General features: G+C 33.7%; 1 protein-coding gene across 1 annotated transcript in view; it reads right to left on the reverse strand.

Moving 5' to 3' along the window:
- Positions 1-5,847: 5,847 nt before the first annotated feature.
- LOC110459746 (keratin-associated protein 5-1-like) overlaps positions 5,848-17,848 on the reverse strand; it is a 29,086-nt gene continuing 17,085 nt past the window's right edge. Inside the window, exons 5-13 of the mRNA XM_021512159.1 lie at positions 16,487-16,588; positions 16,133-16,189; positions 15,350-15,451; positions 13,702-13,758; positions 12,263-12,307; positions 10,777-10,878; positions 9,152-9,208; positions 6,905-6,937; positions 5,848-6,512 (exon numbers count right to left, since the gene is read on the reverse strand). Of these exons, the coding sequence (XP_021367834.1) occupies positions 6,433-6,512; positions 6,905-6,937; positions 9,152-9,208; positions 10,777-10,878; positions 12,263-12,307; positions 13,702-13,758; positions 15,350-15,451; positions 16,133-16,189; positions 16,487-16,588 (635 nt within the window). The 3' untranslated portion in view covers positions 5,848-6,432. The remainder of the gene's footprint in view (positions 6,513-6,904; positions 6,938-9,151; positions 9,209-10,776; positions 10,879-12,262; positions 12,308-13,701; positions 13,759-15,349; positions 15,452-16,132; positions 16,190-16,486; positions 16,589-17,848) is intronic.

Genomic DNA, 17,848 nt, shown 5'->3' on the forward strand with positions numbered 1-17,848 from the left:
TATATTGATACATACTCATCTTCCAATAGTGTATAACTAACCTTTAAAACTGAGGAGGCAAGAACTCAGTTTAACAATATATATTGTAAACACGAAACATTCTGGATACAAAAAAAAATCAATACATACGCATACTTTGTGAAGTGTTGATTTGAAAGTTAAATGATTTCGTCGATAATTGACTTGTATGAAAATGAAAAATATGGTTTATCAGGTAAATAGAAGATTTGGAAGATTTAAAGTACGGTAGCATGTCAAATTCCGTATCCAACTTAATCCTTGTTAATGCGTATTTCTATTATGCGAGTTTCTGATATTATGTATATAGAACACAATACCCTTTTATATATTTTGTACTTAATCTACTTTTTTTCCATACAGGTTGCACACTATTACAAACACTGCACATAATTAACTGCCAATAATTGGGTTGTACTATCAGGTGTATTACCAGTACATGTCCGTAGTGTATTGAATGGAGTTTATCATCGTTAGATATCATGTATTCTTTATTTATCAAAGCACAACTGGACCTTTTTTAACTACTTCTGCTACGCGTTGTGTGGACATATCAAACCCCCTTCACAGTTTTTTAGTGATGCAAGTAATGTACCCGTCAATTGGCAATTAACAGGTAACTTTCAACAGGTAAGGCTGCTTTGTTCACATTCAAAACAATTTTGAAATTGGCATGGCTATCACTATAAGGCAAATAGAATGCCATTTAAATCTAGCTGATATAGGGCAGCACACTTATAACAGGAAAGATTTAAGTTCATATACGAAATTTTATTTATTAACATGCTATTCCTTAATATTTATCCGCCGGGATGCCTATCGCACAACTGTGCTACGTGTATTGCACAGTTTTTCATATTTAGCACTCTGCTAACATTCCTTGAGCACATCGTACCTATTAAGTTCCTCACAAAGATGATCTAGACAATCAGATGCGGGGTGGGTGGAGAATGGATTAACTTGACCCCACCAAATCGTTCTTGATGCCGAGACAACCGCGTAGACGACATTGAGAGACTAGATGTGGGTATCGATATGTCTTAAAAATTGCAGTTGGAGTAATCTTATTGCAAGGAGGCACATGTCCCAACATACCATGATGTACGCATACATAACGCACATTTAACAGTTGATAGGACGTTAAACAAAATGAAACCCAAACCAAATCGGCTCCTCTCGAGGAACTATATTCCTATATTTGCTATATTCCTCAGGTGTATATTTAAACATTATAATTGCATAGGAGTGAACCTTCCCACACTGATGTGCAACTGAGGTTCAGGTCTGGGGTTCTGCCAATTAAATATACACAACTCACGTGGAATACTAAAATGCATTTAATTAAGGTAAGGAGATAGCAATATGAGTGCGGATGGACAACACATTTACAGCTCGATAACAATATTGAACCCCTACCAGGCTAACGTCAGGACATAGAAATAGTCGGGAACAGGACAATGCATGGGTTAACCGACATACGCTTCGCCCTGACACTCACATAACAGTGCTACCATCTTATACATATATCAGTTTGAATGAAATAGTAAAGAAAAGAAGAAAGAATAATGAGTCGTACCAGCTTCTACCTCCTGGAGGAACGGGCGTGCATGTGTTTTGTTAACATCATAAACCCATCGAGGGTATTCCCCTGTCAAAAGGTAAAAGCCAATAGAATTGAGGGACATGTTAGAGGTCGGCCAATAGATGGACAGTCTACAAAAAGCGTGACAGTGAAAACCTTGATGTAAACAAATAAAACCTTTCTTCCGCTAGTCGAACAATATGTGATGGCGACATGACATATAAATCAATATAATAAAGGTATTATTCATAATTGTATCGAAACGTGCAAATACACACACACACACACACTACCTCACACCGCCACCATACACTAACAGAATGGGCCGGGTACAATACATGAAATCATCTCAACTTTTACAATAACATGATAGCGTAAGATTACACTATGCATATGAAGGAATACAGTGGGGGACCAAATCATATATGATCTTGTTGACAAAATTGCAAACTGACCGTAATGAATGCAAAAACTATAATGTATCGGTGATAGCCACCAAAAAGTTCGAATATGCACCTTTTCCTTTATCAGACTATGCTGATGTTGTGTACGTGTTATGATACGAACATTGCTGCTAAGTGGTTTATTTCAAGTAAGAACCAGAAGATATGTTTGGCAAGGTAAAACGACAATCCTTTGTTTGGAAAATAAATTTCATTTTATTTGTCAAAGTTGTGCGTAAAACCCTTGAACTGATGATCCATAACATTTTGATTCATTTCAAACTAAATCATCTGTGAAGTGTTTAAATCATAGACCGTAACACTACGCAAAGGAGCTAACTATACCAATCAAAGTAACAAGAAATCTCGATGATTTAAAAATCCTATAGCAAACCTACCCTTTTGAAACTCGAAAGATCAACGTAGGACACTGTTAAAGATTTGGTAATAATACAGCATGGTAAACCTGTATAGCACTACATCATACAGCTGATTCGTCCTACATCATACAGCTGATTCGTCCTACATCATACAGTTAAATCGTCCTACATCATACAGCTGATTCGTCCTATATCATACAGCTGATCCGTTCTACATCATACAGCTTATTCGTCCTACATCATACAGCTGATTCGTCCTACATCATACAGTTAAATCGTTCTACATCATACAGCTGATTCGTCCTACATCATACAGCTGATCCGTCCTACATCTTACAGCTGATCCGTCTTACATCTTACAGCTGATTTGTTCTACATCATACAGCTGATCCGTCCAACACCATACAGATGATCCGTCCTACACCATACAGCTGATTCATGACCCATCTGTGATGCTAGGGGTCAAAATATGCGAAATACAAATAACTCCTACTACTTTTGTGTAAAAGAGATGCGGGTACCTAAAACCTCTTATTTTGTGAATTTCAAAATTTTGAGGAGTTCTAGTTTATGTCAAATTAAAGATCATATAGGTTGACTAATTGTTAACAAAGTTAATCATTATTGTATGTTTTACGGTCCATCGACACAATCTGTTTATCTATTCTAACGGCATTTACAAATCTTGATGTATTTCCCGTTATTTGCCATTCTTATAAGATATTATTTGCAGGATTGACAAAATCTAAAACTGATATTTCATACATGAATTGCGAGTCATAAAATATATATTTATTTGTCAATTGTTTTTCGTGTTTTTTAATTCGTACATATCAATTCAGATATTAATTGTAATGTGTGCTTACTAGAATCACATACATAAACCTGTTGTTCACCAGAGGTGCACATGTATAACAAATATAGACAAGATTTCGACATTGCAGATTTTCCCTTTCCTTCATTTTTTATTCATCCTTATGATACATGTTTGTTGTTAAGCATGAACGTTTTAACAAATAGTTCAATGTCGTTGTCATAGTGATGTCGAACAACTGTAGTTGGTCTGAGTCATAGATATGTTTGCTTTTTCTTAGAGCAATATTTAACAGATATTGATCAACCTAATACAGAAAGAGTTACTGCGTATCGCTACCTTACTGACAAATTACAAGCCTTACACACGCCTCGTCGATCGATTGCACTGTAATAACATTTAAATCCCATAAATATTTTCTGTCCAATCAAAGTTCAGACCATTGAGTACCTTGATTCGTTGATATACGGTAATCAGGCCGGAAATAGAAATATTGATACATAACATTTAAAGAACGGATTCATGTCATGCATAAAATATGTGATATAAGCTGTTGTTGATACAAACTTTGAACGTTTAAGTATACATATAAATACAGTTAAAAATAAGGACATTAATAATTATTGTGTATTCTGTGATTTAAAAATAGCAATTTAATATATAATAATAATAATAATTTCTTGGTAGCGCTTAGCCGCACAAAACAGCTTAATGGTTCAACGTGTTATGACGATACTCGGTAAGGTTACCTTCCTATACTTCTTAATACGAACACAATAGTTATACATGTCTGTTATAACTTGAATGATAAATGTTTATATCGTCGAGCGACGGGACGTATTATGTTATCACTTTGGCGGGCGGGCAGTTGGGCGGACGCGCTTGGTGTCCGCTCGATATCTTCATTTATTTTCAACAGATTAAATACAAACTTCAAAAAGGATAATTATTATAACAGCTTGGACAAGTTCGGGTGATAGGCCCTTTACCCACTTTCCGCAAAGGTGTCCGCTTGATATCTCGGCTATTTTTGGACGATTCTCCGATTGGCTTAATGCAGGATAAAACGACTAAACAGTTGAGTTGAAATACTCTACGACTTATGTTGGAATGTGATACAGGACTATGTATTGTTTGGGAGGGTTATTGCCCTCAAATGCATCAAAATTCAAACCTTTTAAATGAACTGTCAAACAACCATTTCTTTTTTTTTTAATATTTTCCAAATACTATCAGGAAAATATCTGTTTGTATTTCTAATTATTGTTGTCACGATAACAAGTTCAAATTAGCATAAATTAGAAACATTTGAATGTTCAGTGAATAATGTCATATTTTTTTCTGGAAACTATAGAGCGCATGCTTGATCAAAATTAATATCTAAGGATAATTCGTATAAACATTGTTATACATCTTAAGGAGAAATATAAAATGTGTTCAAGAGTGCGCCATATGGTTGCTAAAAGAAAAATTAGACGAAAACATGTCAAAATTGACTGAATATTCATATCCATTAATTCATGCAAATATTAACTGGTTACCATGACATTCATAAATAAAAACACAAATAAATGTTTACATGATAGTACTGGGGTAGTATTCAAAATGAAAGAAACAGTCATTTGAAAGTTCTATTTAAGATTTTTAATTTCGGTGGATTTTGGGTCCAAAAAAGGCCCAAATTATATATAGTCCTTTGATGTCACGCTATTGTTGACGTCATGTAGTTCTTGGATCATATCACTTCCTAATATGATGACCTAAGCTGTTACTAGGACGTTGAACCCTAAACAAATACAACCTTGAGTCATATCACAGGTCATCAAGATAATCAACTAATATTTTCATTGACATGGTCAAATTGATAACAATGGCCAACAATAAGTATCATAATTATTGAAGTTAAGCGTCCTGAATATTTTACTATAATAAATAAAGTTATTCTCCTTGGTTTAAATAATGCAATACAACATGCATTCCATGATGTATTACACTTATTGATCTATCATGTTTGAAAATTATATCTCCTTTACCGTTAATAACTCAACAGTAATTCAACATGTGACGGGCGTATTATGTGCCGCTTTGCTGTGTCTTTGTTTATCTCCTTGTTTGAAGTTTAACGTCAACAGCCAGGGGTCATATGATAACGCATGGGTAGGAAGGTAAAACAAAACCGGGGGAAATGTGCGTAGGGACAAAAGGAATAAGACAGGAAAAAGGGAAGATTCCAAGTGTTGTTATGGGGGCTGCAGATCATGATCAATGGTCGGATCAATCTACTCTTAGTATTAGGCAATGAGGGAAACACCCGATTCCGCAGGGGCTCCATATCAGTCGTCTTTAACCTTACACATGCAGTGAGATACAACAGGTGTATTCTCTTCCAGAACCTGATATTTCAAGCGCTATACATGTTTTACAATTACAATGATTTAATAATTACCACATTTTAAAGTATCAATCATAAAACATACAAAATAATTATTTATACTAATTAGTATACGTTTAGTATGTCCAAAATAATTTATACTTTTTATTTGATAATTCATCATACATAATGATAATAAAAAGATTATGAAAAGTATAAAAGAAATACAGTTATCAATGCACATGTGCATATTTATTTGTAACAACGCAGCAACAATATATTAGCTATCAAACTACATAAATAAATAAAATGGACACATGAAAAAAACGACTCAGAATTGCAGCTCATCACATTGCACAAATGTGTTTCAATGCATGCAAAATTCTTGAATTATCATATATGATTCAACTGCTATATATCTGTTTAAGCATTCGTTCAAAAATCATAAAAAAACATCACACAGTCATTTCTTAGACCATTGGTTTAACAAAAGAAAACATTATACTTTTATAAACCACTCAATCCCATTAAAATTTTAAATGTTTTAGACATTTTTGATTTATGCAACAATTGTTGTTTTATGAGAGATATCTTGAAACGAATTTGCCGATTCCTCTAAAATACACACCGTAATATAATGTATAATTTGATATGAAGAATAGATAAAAATCGATCTTATGATCAAATAAAGATAGCAAAGTCATTTTCGTAACACTAGATTATAAAAAGAATATATTGAACGATGTCATCCGTCATTTTGTTCGAAGGGTGATGTATCTGGTACATGTATCAGGATGACACACTTTGTGGAGAAAATACCCCAATCATGCACTCAGAAGCAGCTTGGCTAGGATTCCACACATCAGTATAAGGGGAGATAAACCGTGTTTGATGGAACCAGTGCCTGAAGAAGAAACGCATGTATCAGAACAAACCAGATAAGCATGTTGGCCTTTTGCCTTTCATATGTTTTTTCTTTTTCTTTTTTCGAGACGATCCGCTGCTATATAACGTATTATTTGAATAATGTCATCATTGATTTTCTCATAAGTTTTGGTCGTAATGTCTACTTAGGAAATGTGTATCCATCGAACTTCATTTTGATGGATGTTTTTTTTTTGTTTGATTTTGAAAAAGCCATTGTTCAACTATCCTGACGTTATTACATACATATATATCAATGCGAACATCTTAAAGCGAGTACAACTAACGTGTTTGTTACACTGTTTGTTTGCTGTGTTATCCAAATGGTATTAATATGACATTAACCAACACCATTTTACAAAGGAGTCTTACCTGACTTTGTTGGGCTGTTTTTTCCATCGCTACCTAATAAACAGTAAGACAGTAAATTGTTGTTTAGAATGTCTCCATATAATATTACATTGCAACAACGGTTTGGAAACTAATAATGTTATAAAATCACAAAATAGAAATTTAAAGTAGCTCTATTTTACGTTCTGCTGTGATAAAACTGCCATTGATTGATTTTGTTGGTAATGTACAAAACAATTTTTCTCGCAAATTAGACGGGGATACCCCCAGGTGATACCCCATCTTAAACGTGTTCATCTGTCGTTATGTGAATTGCTTTGATTCCTGATGATAAACTTTAATTTTGACTGTGAAAAACGTGTTCTTTTTTGTAATAACGAACTGCATTGTTTACGCGGAAGTAATTCAAACGTAGGTAAAGTACAAAAAATGCCATATGTATTTGAGTACCCTAACGGGATACTTTAAAGCTATCGCAAAATTGAAATAGTTTTTTTCGAATTAACAGGTGCGAAAAGCAGCTACCTGTAGCAGAACGAGATCGGGTTATCTCACTCTCGGGCTCTGATTCCTTAACATCTCCACCTTGGCTGACGCTTCTTTCGGGATTTTTGTTACAGAATCTACAGCTTCGACTGCGATAACTTAATATCGCTTAGTAATATGTATTAGATTTTTTAATGTTTCAGCATATCTTGATATCTTCATAAATTGGTTATCATTTACAAATACCAAGATATGTTCAGGGATATGAATATTTTGTACCTTTATTATCATGCATTAGCATAAATATAACCTGTTATAAGAATTTCTACCGTTTTATGCGTTTTTTGGGTATGGGTTATTTGTTATTTTTCCATAAAATGATATATAAAAGAAACAAAACTACATCAAAGATACCTTGAAATAAACTAGTATTTGCAAGTGTCTTTATATCGTCACATCAGGAGAGTAAGACTTTTCTAAATAATTCAATTTAAGATAGCATAATGGCTACATGTGGAAGAGACAATTGGAATGGAGACTTTCTGCTAATGGCAATTAACGTATACCTCTATATATGCACACATTAGTACAGTTATCTACACGAAACATTGGGATATAGTTTAACGGTATAACTATGTATGGTACGACATATGACATTTTCGTCGTTGTATGATCATCGTATTTTGTAGTCATATTGTTGTTAAATTATTTTTGTGGGGTTTCTTTTTTGTTATTATTTATTGTTTTTCAAAAATGTTTTTGTTAAGTGAACATAAATATGCACACTTGCGTTTTTTACAACTCACTTCATTGGAAATTATATTGCTTGGGTGGTGTGAAATTGGGAACAATTGATAGATCAAGGTTTATTTTATTCAATAGTCTTATAAATTTCAGATCATTTAGAACTCAATTATTTTATCTCACTATGATAATGTCGACAGGCTCCTTGATAAAGATCGATTTTTCCTCGAACTGTCTTTTTAACTTTATGACCCTGATTTTGTAGTTCAACGTATCTATTATAGCAAAAAAGTTGCAAATAGCACACCATTGCTACGACAATATAAGGTTATGTATGGAATATGATTTAAACGATCGCATGTTATGCACTCGAATATTTTTGATACATTTGTTTATGGTAGTACAGCTTATATAGTTGGTGTATAACGTTTTGATAATCTTCGTACAATAGATTTTCTAAAACAGTCACCATGCAAACAACTAGCTGAGCAAACTTTATGTAAGGTGTTAAAATGCACCATCACGATTTTTTTTTATTTTAACTCACCAGCGACTCGTTTCACAAATTGCATATGACATGGAAACTCATATAAGATCCTATATATTTAAACCTGCATCCAAGTTATACGAATTACAGCAAAATGATGCTGTTATATCATTTGTTTACTGAAGGCAGAGACAGAATCTGCGAAAAAAGTTACACATTGACTCTGAAAAAACACAATTATTTACTCTATTGTTGCTTAGCTGTCCAGTTGAATATACCGATGCCATGCGATATTTAAAGCTCGTATTGAAATCAGTTAAATACTAGGTAAGTGATCTTTAGACTATCATATCAATATTAATTCTTTTATTACCGGCTTGGTAAAAATAAGTAAAGTATACGCTTACTAGCATTACAATGATAAGATTTCGATACATATAGGTATATTATGTGACAGGCTGCTTTCTGATAGATATGCACATCGTTATATACGTACATCCGTCAGCAAATGTTCTAGAAATGGGACTAACGATTCAGTCAGATTTGCCTACCTTGACATTTCCAGGAACAACTTTGACCAGCAGTAGCACACGCACACGTAGGGGCACCTGAAACATACAATTTCCTGATACCAAATAGTATAACTGAAAGAAGAGAGAAGTTATCAACTCATATATCTTGCAATCATATAAACAATAGCAAGTCGGACGGCAATTTATTTGGAATGCATTAAAAATTCGGATCTAAACAAAGTTGATTATATATTAGTTCAAAAAGACATCTAAAGTGAAATATGATAACACCCAGCCACACAATTTGTTTACGGAAAAAATAAATGGTTCGATAAATACGACCATTGTGGTTCGTCAGGATGAAATTTAGTTTACAATCGTGTGTTTGATATGGATATATATCGTACAATGCTAATGTTTTCATTCATTCGAGTAGTATGAGGGTCGAATTGAGCACTTGATAGACAACGCATTTAAATCTTTCAAAAAAGGAAGACATAATTTATAGATGTCAAGCAATCAACTGATCAGATGATATGTCCATTTTTTGTCGTAATAACAAATAACTGTGACAAATAAAGGGCATTTTCTTTTATTCTCTGATGGTGTTGTATGTTATTAGCTTCTCCAATACTTGTCATGGGAAACTATAACGTATTATCAATAGGATATGTTTCGTAAGCGTGAAATTTAACAAAATGTGTTGAAATTATGGAAATGTCCAAAACAACAGTTATTCTAATTCATTTTAGATGTAACGTGGTATTTGATTGGTCAATCGAAATAACTTTCCGACAATTTAGACACTAAATACCAAAATTATGAGTTGCACATGTAGCCTGGAAAGAGATTACTACAGTTGCATGAGTAACCCGACTGACCTTAACACGTGATCAAACTGATTATAAAGCTTCTGGTTTCAACGTTGTATACCAGATCTTTCCATTCAATGAGTGGCATTATGTTCACGATATTTCACAAAATGTTACATTGTAAATGGTAACAGTTGTATCTCTTAATCAATCGTCTCAGTATGCTAGGATTTTGGTAAATCATTAAATCACTATGAATGCATAATGATGCATCACCTTAATCATAAGGAACAATAGACAAATCCTAGTACAGGACAAGATAAGAAACAACCAAACTAAACAGAAGTAAACAGAAAACAGACTACAAAGACATCAGCAAACACTCGAGGGTGAAATAAGATACTTCTGAACGGTAAAATGTCGTCACCGATATAAAACAAAACACGTCAGACAGATTATAAATTTTGATAGACATCCTGTGACATGTTATTGTGTACATGGAATTTTCAACATGCAGCAATTTAGTGTATGATGTGGGTTTTTTGCGTTGTATTTATTCTTATTTTGTTACGTTTCAGTTAAGTATCAGTGTTGATATTTATTAGTCTGGATTTTAGGTAAAAAGATTCTGTATGAGCCAATTATCCGCGCATGTAAATTATGGTTCAGGTAAGTAACTGAATTTCAGACAAAACATGTTCTATTTTGTTAAGAAAGCAATTTCTTGTACAACGTAGGAGAAGTAAACCAAATATCAACAGACGTTATTGTATCTTATGCAGCAATACAAAATATAGAATAGAAAATACCTTATCGAAAAGACAAGTTTATATTTGTGACTACATTATGTACCTGCGCCAGCTTTAACACTGGCTGCTGCTACACACTCAGTTGCACATTTTCCACCATTGCTACCACAAGGGTCATCTACAGCAGCGCATTTCTCGGTGGCACCTGAATAAATCAAGAATAGTATAAACAAAAGTAATCATTTGACTTTTTCATGGCATATTTTGTAAATGTAAGCTTAATGAAACGATGTCCTATCGATATCTCGATGATTAGTTTTCAGCTGATAAACTTCAAACTTCATTGACAAATTAATTACTATGAGAGCGCAAACGAATGTGATAGCCACTATTATCAGACTGTAATTTAAGAGAGTAATGCCCTTTATCAGTTAAGGAAGTGTCCGCTCGATTTCTCGAGTAATTTTCAACAGACTAACTTTAAACGTCATTGAAAGGTCAATTACCATAGGAACTTGGGCAAGTTAGATAATCACTATTACCAACCTTAATTAAGGGAGTTATGCACAATTACTCAATTGCTGAAACAGTGTTCGCTCGAAATATTGGGTAATTTCAACGGATCAACTTCAAACATAATACGAAGGTCAATAGTTCTCATAAGTTTTGGCCGTAATGTCTATTTAGGCAATGTGTATCCATCGAACCTCATTTTGATGGATGTTTTTTTTGTTTGATTTTGAAAAAGCCATAGTTCAACTATCCTGACGTTATTACATACATATATATATAAATACGAACATCTTGAAGCGAGTAAACCGAATGTGCACACATTAGTACAGTAATCTATATAAAACATTGGGAAATAGTTTAACGTTATAACTTTCATGGTACGACATATGACATTTTCGTCAATATAGGATTCACCAGAGGTACCCAAAAACAAGAAAAGGACACATTCCATGTCTAAACTGTTCCGACACATATGTAAAATACGAGGATCGTGAAAATATTCTCATAAAACCCTTTATAACACTACACATAACTTTTTGAGGACACACGAGTTAATTACACTGTAACTAGTATTTTACATACCTAGTAAGGAATAAAACCAATTAAACGTATGTACTGCCAAAACTTTATCTTTCTACCAGTATATATTACCCGTATTTGATGGTTGACCATGAGTCAACAAGAGTCTACATGTAACACTAATACATTATTTAAAATAATCTTATGACTTAGGCTTATAAATGCCAAGCAAATACTAATCGTTTTAATAGGAACTTATAACGTGTATAGAGTAGTTATATTTGTCTTCCTTATCTTGCGTCATTCATTATTGTTTTGATTGTTTTTGGTTGTGTGATTAAAACAGTTCTATTGCAGACAATGTTTCAAACCATATTTTTACGTTTTTATCCTAAACTAAGCGCTTAAAAATCAATTCAAGGCACAAAGTTACGGCCGATAGCAGGGACCGATAGGTTATCAGCAGAGTCAAATAATCACTATAAATACGAAGAAGCAATCAAACGGTGCTTACACATGTACCGCCAATACTATATCTTTCTACCAGTATATATTACCCGTATTTGATGGTTGACCATGTGTTCCTGATCCCCCTCCTCCTACTGGAGAGTAAATAAAACTCAGTCAACAAGAGTATACATGTAACAGTACATCATGTAAACTAATCTTATGACTAAGGCTTATAAAAAGCAAGCAAAAACTAGTCGTTTTAATAGGGTCTCGTGACGGTAACAGACTAGCTTTTTGTTTCTTCCTTACCTTGCGTAATTTCATATTGTTTTGACTGTTATTGGTTATGTGACTAAAACAATTTTGTAGCGAAAATGTTTCGATCACATGTGTTCACCATTTTTATTCAAAACCCAGCGATTTTTTTCGTTGTATGAGCATCGTATTCTGAAATTATATTGTTGTTAAATTGGTTTTGTGGTGTTTGTTTTTGTTGTTTTTTAAATTTTAGTATTATGTACAACATAAATAATTATGCACATTTGCGTTTTTTACAATTCACTTCATTGGAAATTGTATTGGTGGGGTGGGGTGAAATTGGGAACAATTGATAGATTAAGGTTTGTTTAATTCAATAGTCTGATACATGTGCAGATCTTTTAGAACTCAATTATTTTATCTCACTATGATCATGTCGACAGGCTCCTTGATAACGATCGATTTTTCCTCGAACTTTCTTTTTAACTTTATGACCCTGATTTTGTAGATCAAGTTATCTATTATAGCAAAAAAGTTGCAAATATCACACCATTGCTACGACAATATAAGGTTATGTATGGAATATGATTTAAACGATCGCATGTTATGCACTCGAATATTTTTGATACATTTGTTTATGGTAGTACAGCTTATATAGTTGGTGTATAACGTTCTGATAATCTTCGTACAATAGATTTTCTAAAACAGTCACCATGCAAACAACTGGTTGAGCAAACTTTATGTAAGGTGTTAAAATGCACCATCACGATTTTTTTTCATTTTATCTCACCAGCGACTCGTTTCATAAATTGCATATGACATGGAAACTCATATAAGATCCTATATATTTAAACCTGCATCCAATTTATACGAATTACAGCAAAATGACGCTGTTATATCATTTGTTTACTGAAGGTAGAGACAGAATCTGCGAAAAAGGTTACACATTGACTCTGAAAAAACACAATTATTTTCTCTATTGTTGCTTAGCTGTCCAGTTGAATATGCCGATGCCATGCGATATTTAAAGCTCGTATTGAAATCAGTTAAATACTAGGTAAGTGATCTTTAGACTATCATATCAATATTAATTCTTTTATTACCGGCTTGGTAAAAATAAGTAAAGTATACGCTTACTAGCATTACAATGATAAGATTTCGAAACATATAGGTATATTATGTAACAGGCTGCTTTCTGATAGATATGCACATCGTTATATACTTTGTACGTACATCCGTCAGCAAATGTTCTAGAAATGGGACTAACGATTCAGTCAGATTTGCCTACCTTGACATTTCCAGGAACAACTTTGACCAGCAGTAGCACACGTACACGTAGGGGCACCTGAAACATACAATTTCCTGATAACAAATAGTATAACTGAAAGAAGAGAGAAGTTATCAACTCATATATCTTGCAATCATATAAACAATAGCAAGTCGGACGGCAATTTATTTGGAATGCATTAAAAATTCGGATCTAAACAAAGTTGATTATATATTAGTTCAAAAAGACATCTAAAGTGAAATATGATAACACCCAGCCACACAATTTGTTTACGGAAAAAATAAATGGTTCGATAAATACGACCATTGTGGTTCGTCAGGATGAAATTTAGTTTACAATCGTGTGTTTGATATGGATATATATCGTACAATGCTAATGTTTTCATTCATTCGAGTAGTATGAGGGTCGAATTGAGCACTTGATAGACAACGCGATTAATTCTTTCAAAAAATGAAGACAACATTTATAGATGTCAAGCACTCAACTGATCAGATGATATGTCCAATTTTTTGTCGTAATAACAAATAACTGACAAATAAAGGGCACTTTTTTATTCTCTGATGGTGTTGTATGTTATTAGCTTCTCCAATACTTGTCATGGGAAACTATAACGTATTGTTAATAGGATGTTTCGGAAGCGTGAAATATAACAAAATGTGTTGAACCTATGGAAATGTCCAAATCAACAGTTTTTCTAATTCATTTTAGATGTACGTGGTATTTGATTGGTCAATCGAAATAACTTCCGACAATTTAGACACGAAATACCAAAATTCTGATTTGCACATGAAGCCTGGAAAGGTTTTACTACAGTTGCATGAATAACCCCGACTGACCTTAACACGTAATCAAACTGATAATAAAGCTTCTGGTTTCAACGTTGTATACCAGAGCTTTCCATTCAATGAGTGGCATTATGTTCATGATATTTCACAAAATATTACATTGTAAATGGTAACAGTTGTATCTCTTAATCAATCGTCTCAGTATGCTAAGATTTTGGTAAATCATTAAATCACTATGAATGCATAATGATGCATCACCTTAATCATAAGGAACAATAGACAAATCCTAGTACAGGACAAGATAAGAAACAACCAAACTAAACAGAAGTAAACAGAAAACAGAATGTAAAGACATCAGCAAACACTCGAGGGTTAAATAAGATACTTTTAAACGGTAAAATGTCGTCACCGATATAAAACAAAACACGTCTGACAGATTATAAATGTGCATGGACATCCTGTGACATGTGTAATTGTGTACATGGAATTTTCAACATACAGCAATTTATTGAATGATGTGGGGTTTTTTGCGATGTATTTATGCATAGTTTTTTTTCGTTTCAGCTAAGTAGTAGTTGTGATATTTGTTAGTCTGGATTTTAAGGTAAAAAGAATCATGAGTTATTATAATGCTCTTATATGTATGAGCCAATTATACGCGCATGTAAATTATGGTTCAAGTAAGTAACTGAATTTTAGACAAAACAGGCTTTATTTTGTTAAAAAAGCAATTTCTTGTACAACGTAGGAGAAGAAAACCAAATATCAACAGACGTTATTGTATCTTATGCAGCAATACAATATATAGAATAGAAAATACCTTATCGAAAAGACAAGCTTATATTTGTGACTACATCATGTACCTGCGCCAGTTTTAACGTGGGCTGTTACTACACACTCCGTTGCACATTTTCCACCATTGTTACCACAAGGGTTATCTACAGCAGCGCATTTCTCGGTGGCAACTAAATAAATCAAGAATAGTATAAACACAAGTAATCAATGGACTTTTTCATGGCATATTTTGTAAATGTAAGCTTAATGAAACGATGTCCTCTCGATATCTCGATGATTAGTTTTCAGCAGATAAACTTCAAACTTCATTGACAGATTAAATACTATGAGAGCGCAACCGAATGTGATAGCCACTATTATCCGACTGTAATTTAGAGCGAAATGCCCCTTTATCAATTAAGGAAGTGTCCGCTCGATTTCTCGAGTAATTTTCAACAGACTTTTACCGGTGTGAGATTTGTTTACTGAAGGTAGAGAAAAAACACCGCAAATCTGCGAAAGAAGTTACACATTGACTCTGAACAAACACAATTATTTACTCTGTTGTTGTTTAGCTATCCATTTGATTTTGCCGATGCCATGCGATATTTAAAGCTCCTATTGAAATCAGTTAAATACTAGGTAAGTGATCTTTAGACTATCACATCAATATTAAGTCTTTTATTACCGGCTTAGGAAAAATAAGTAAAGTATACGTTTACTAGCATTACAATGATAAGATTTCGAAATATTTAGGTATATTATGTGACAGGCTGCTATCTGATAGATATGCACATCGTTATATACGTACATTCGTCAGGAAAGAGCATAGCATATCGCTACCTATATGTGTTTCAGTCAGATTTGCCTACCTTGACATTTCCAGGAACAACTTTGACCAGCAGTAGCACACGTACACGTAGGTTCACCTGAAACATACAATTTCCTGATAACAAATAGTATAACTGAAAGAAGAGAGGAGTTATCAACTCATATATCTTGCAATCATATAAACAATAGCAAGTCGGACGGCAATTTATTTGGAATGCATTAAAAATTCGGATCTAAACGAAGTTGATGATATATAAGTTCAAAACGACATCTAACGTGACATATGATAAGTGTATGCACACAAAGGTGTAAATGAATCGCATTACAATACAATATATAGAATAGAAAGTACCTTATCGAAAAAGCAAGTTAATATTTGTGACTACAGTATGTACCTGCGCCATGTTTGACATCGGCTGTTACTACACACTCAGTAGCACATTTTCCACCATTGTTACCACAAGGGTTATCTACAGCAGCGCATTTCTCGGTGGCACCTGAAGAAATCAAGAATAGTATAAACAAAAATCAGCATTTGACTTTTTCATGGCATACTTTGTAAATGTAAATGAAACGATGTTCTCACGATATCTCGATGACTAATTTTCAACCGATAAACTTCAAACTTCACTTCATTAACAGATTAATTACTATGAGAGCGCAAACGAGTGTGATAACCAACATTATCCGACTGTTATTTATAATGTAATACTCCTTTAACCTATTGCTAAGGCAGTGTCCGCTCTATATATCAAGTAATTTCCAACGAATTAACTTTAAACTTCAGTGAAAGGTCAAATACCATAAGAACGTGGGCATTTTCGATAATCAATATATTATCCAACTTTAATAAAGGGAGCTATGCTCCTTTAATCAATTGATGAAACAGTGTCCGATTGAAGTCTCGAGTCATTTTCAACGGATTAACTTTAAATTTCATACTAGGATAAAATGCCATAAACATTTCAAACGAGTTCGATAACAAACAATATAAGACCATAACTTACGGAGTTATGCCCCTGTATTCAATTGCTAAAACAGTGTCCGCATGGTATCTCAAGTTATTTCAACTGATTAACTTCATCGGAAGATTAATAGCTACAAAAGAGCTTTTAAGAGTCGTTTAACAGTCATGGTTTCATTGATGCAGTACTACATACATTCCAATGTGCGTTATTGCACTCAATGATCTACCAGTATGTTGAATTTTTTTTCCTGTACTACATGTACCGTTATAACATGTATGACCTCTGACCTCATTATGTAAACACAATAGTCACACACACCCCTCCCCCCACTCCCCTACACAAAACGAAATTTGTGTTTATCAACAGTTAAAAACATAAAACAAATTTTTATTATGTATTTTAATCTGTGTTAACAACTATGAACTGATCAACAAGAATTTACACTGTTTAATTTAATAAGTTTGCTGAAACAAACCAAAGCACACTATCTCCGTGCCACGGCAATAAATGCGATGCATGACCGGCTTTGAATCGATGTACATCATGTTTATGTCAGGCCACCGAAGTGAGTCTGCTACTAGATCCTATAACAGGTAATTTTCAACAGAGCAGAAAAAATCACTGTCCTCTACGCTAGCGTCCATTGCAAGTGGTGAAGCAGGTCAAATAATCCCTGCTCGTCGGCCAGTCCCCTTTAAATCGTCATCTGGTTTCTTAGGAATCTTTAGATGTCACAGATGCACTTTCAATTTCGATTCTTCGCCCATCTCGTTGACATTCCAAATGTAT

Source organism: Mizuhopecten yessoensis, unplaced genomic scaffold (genome assembly GCF_002113885.1).
Source record: "Mizuhopecten yessoensis strain PY_sf001 unplaced genomic scaffold, ASM211388v2 scaffold10203, whole genome shotgun sequence".
Taxonomy (NCBI): Eukaryota; Metazoa; Mollusca; class Bivalvia; order Pectinida; family Pectinidae; genus Mizuhopecten; species Mizuhopecten yessoensis.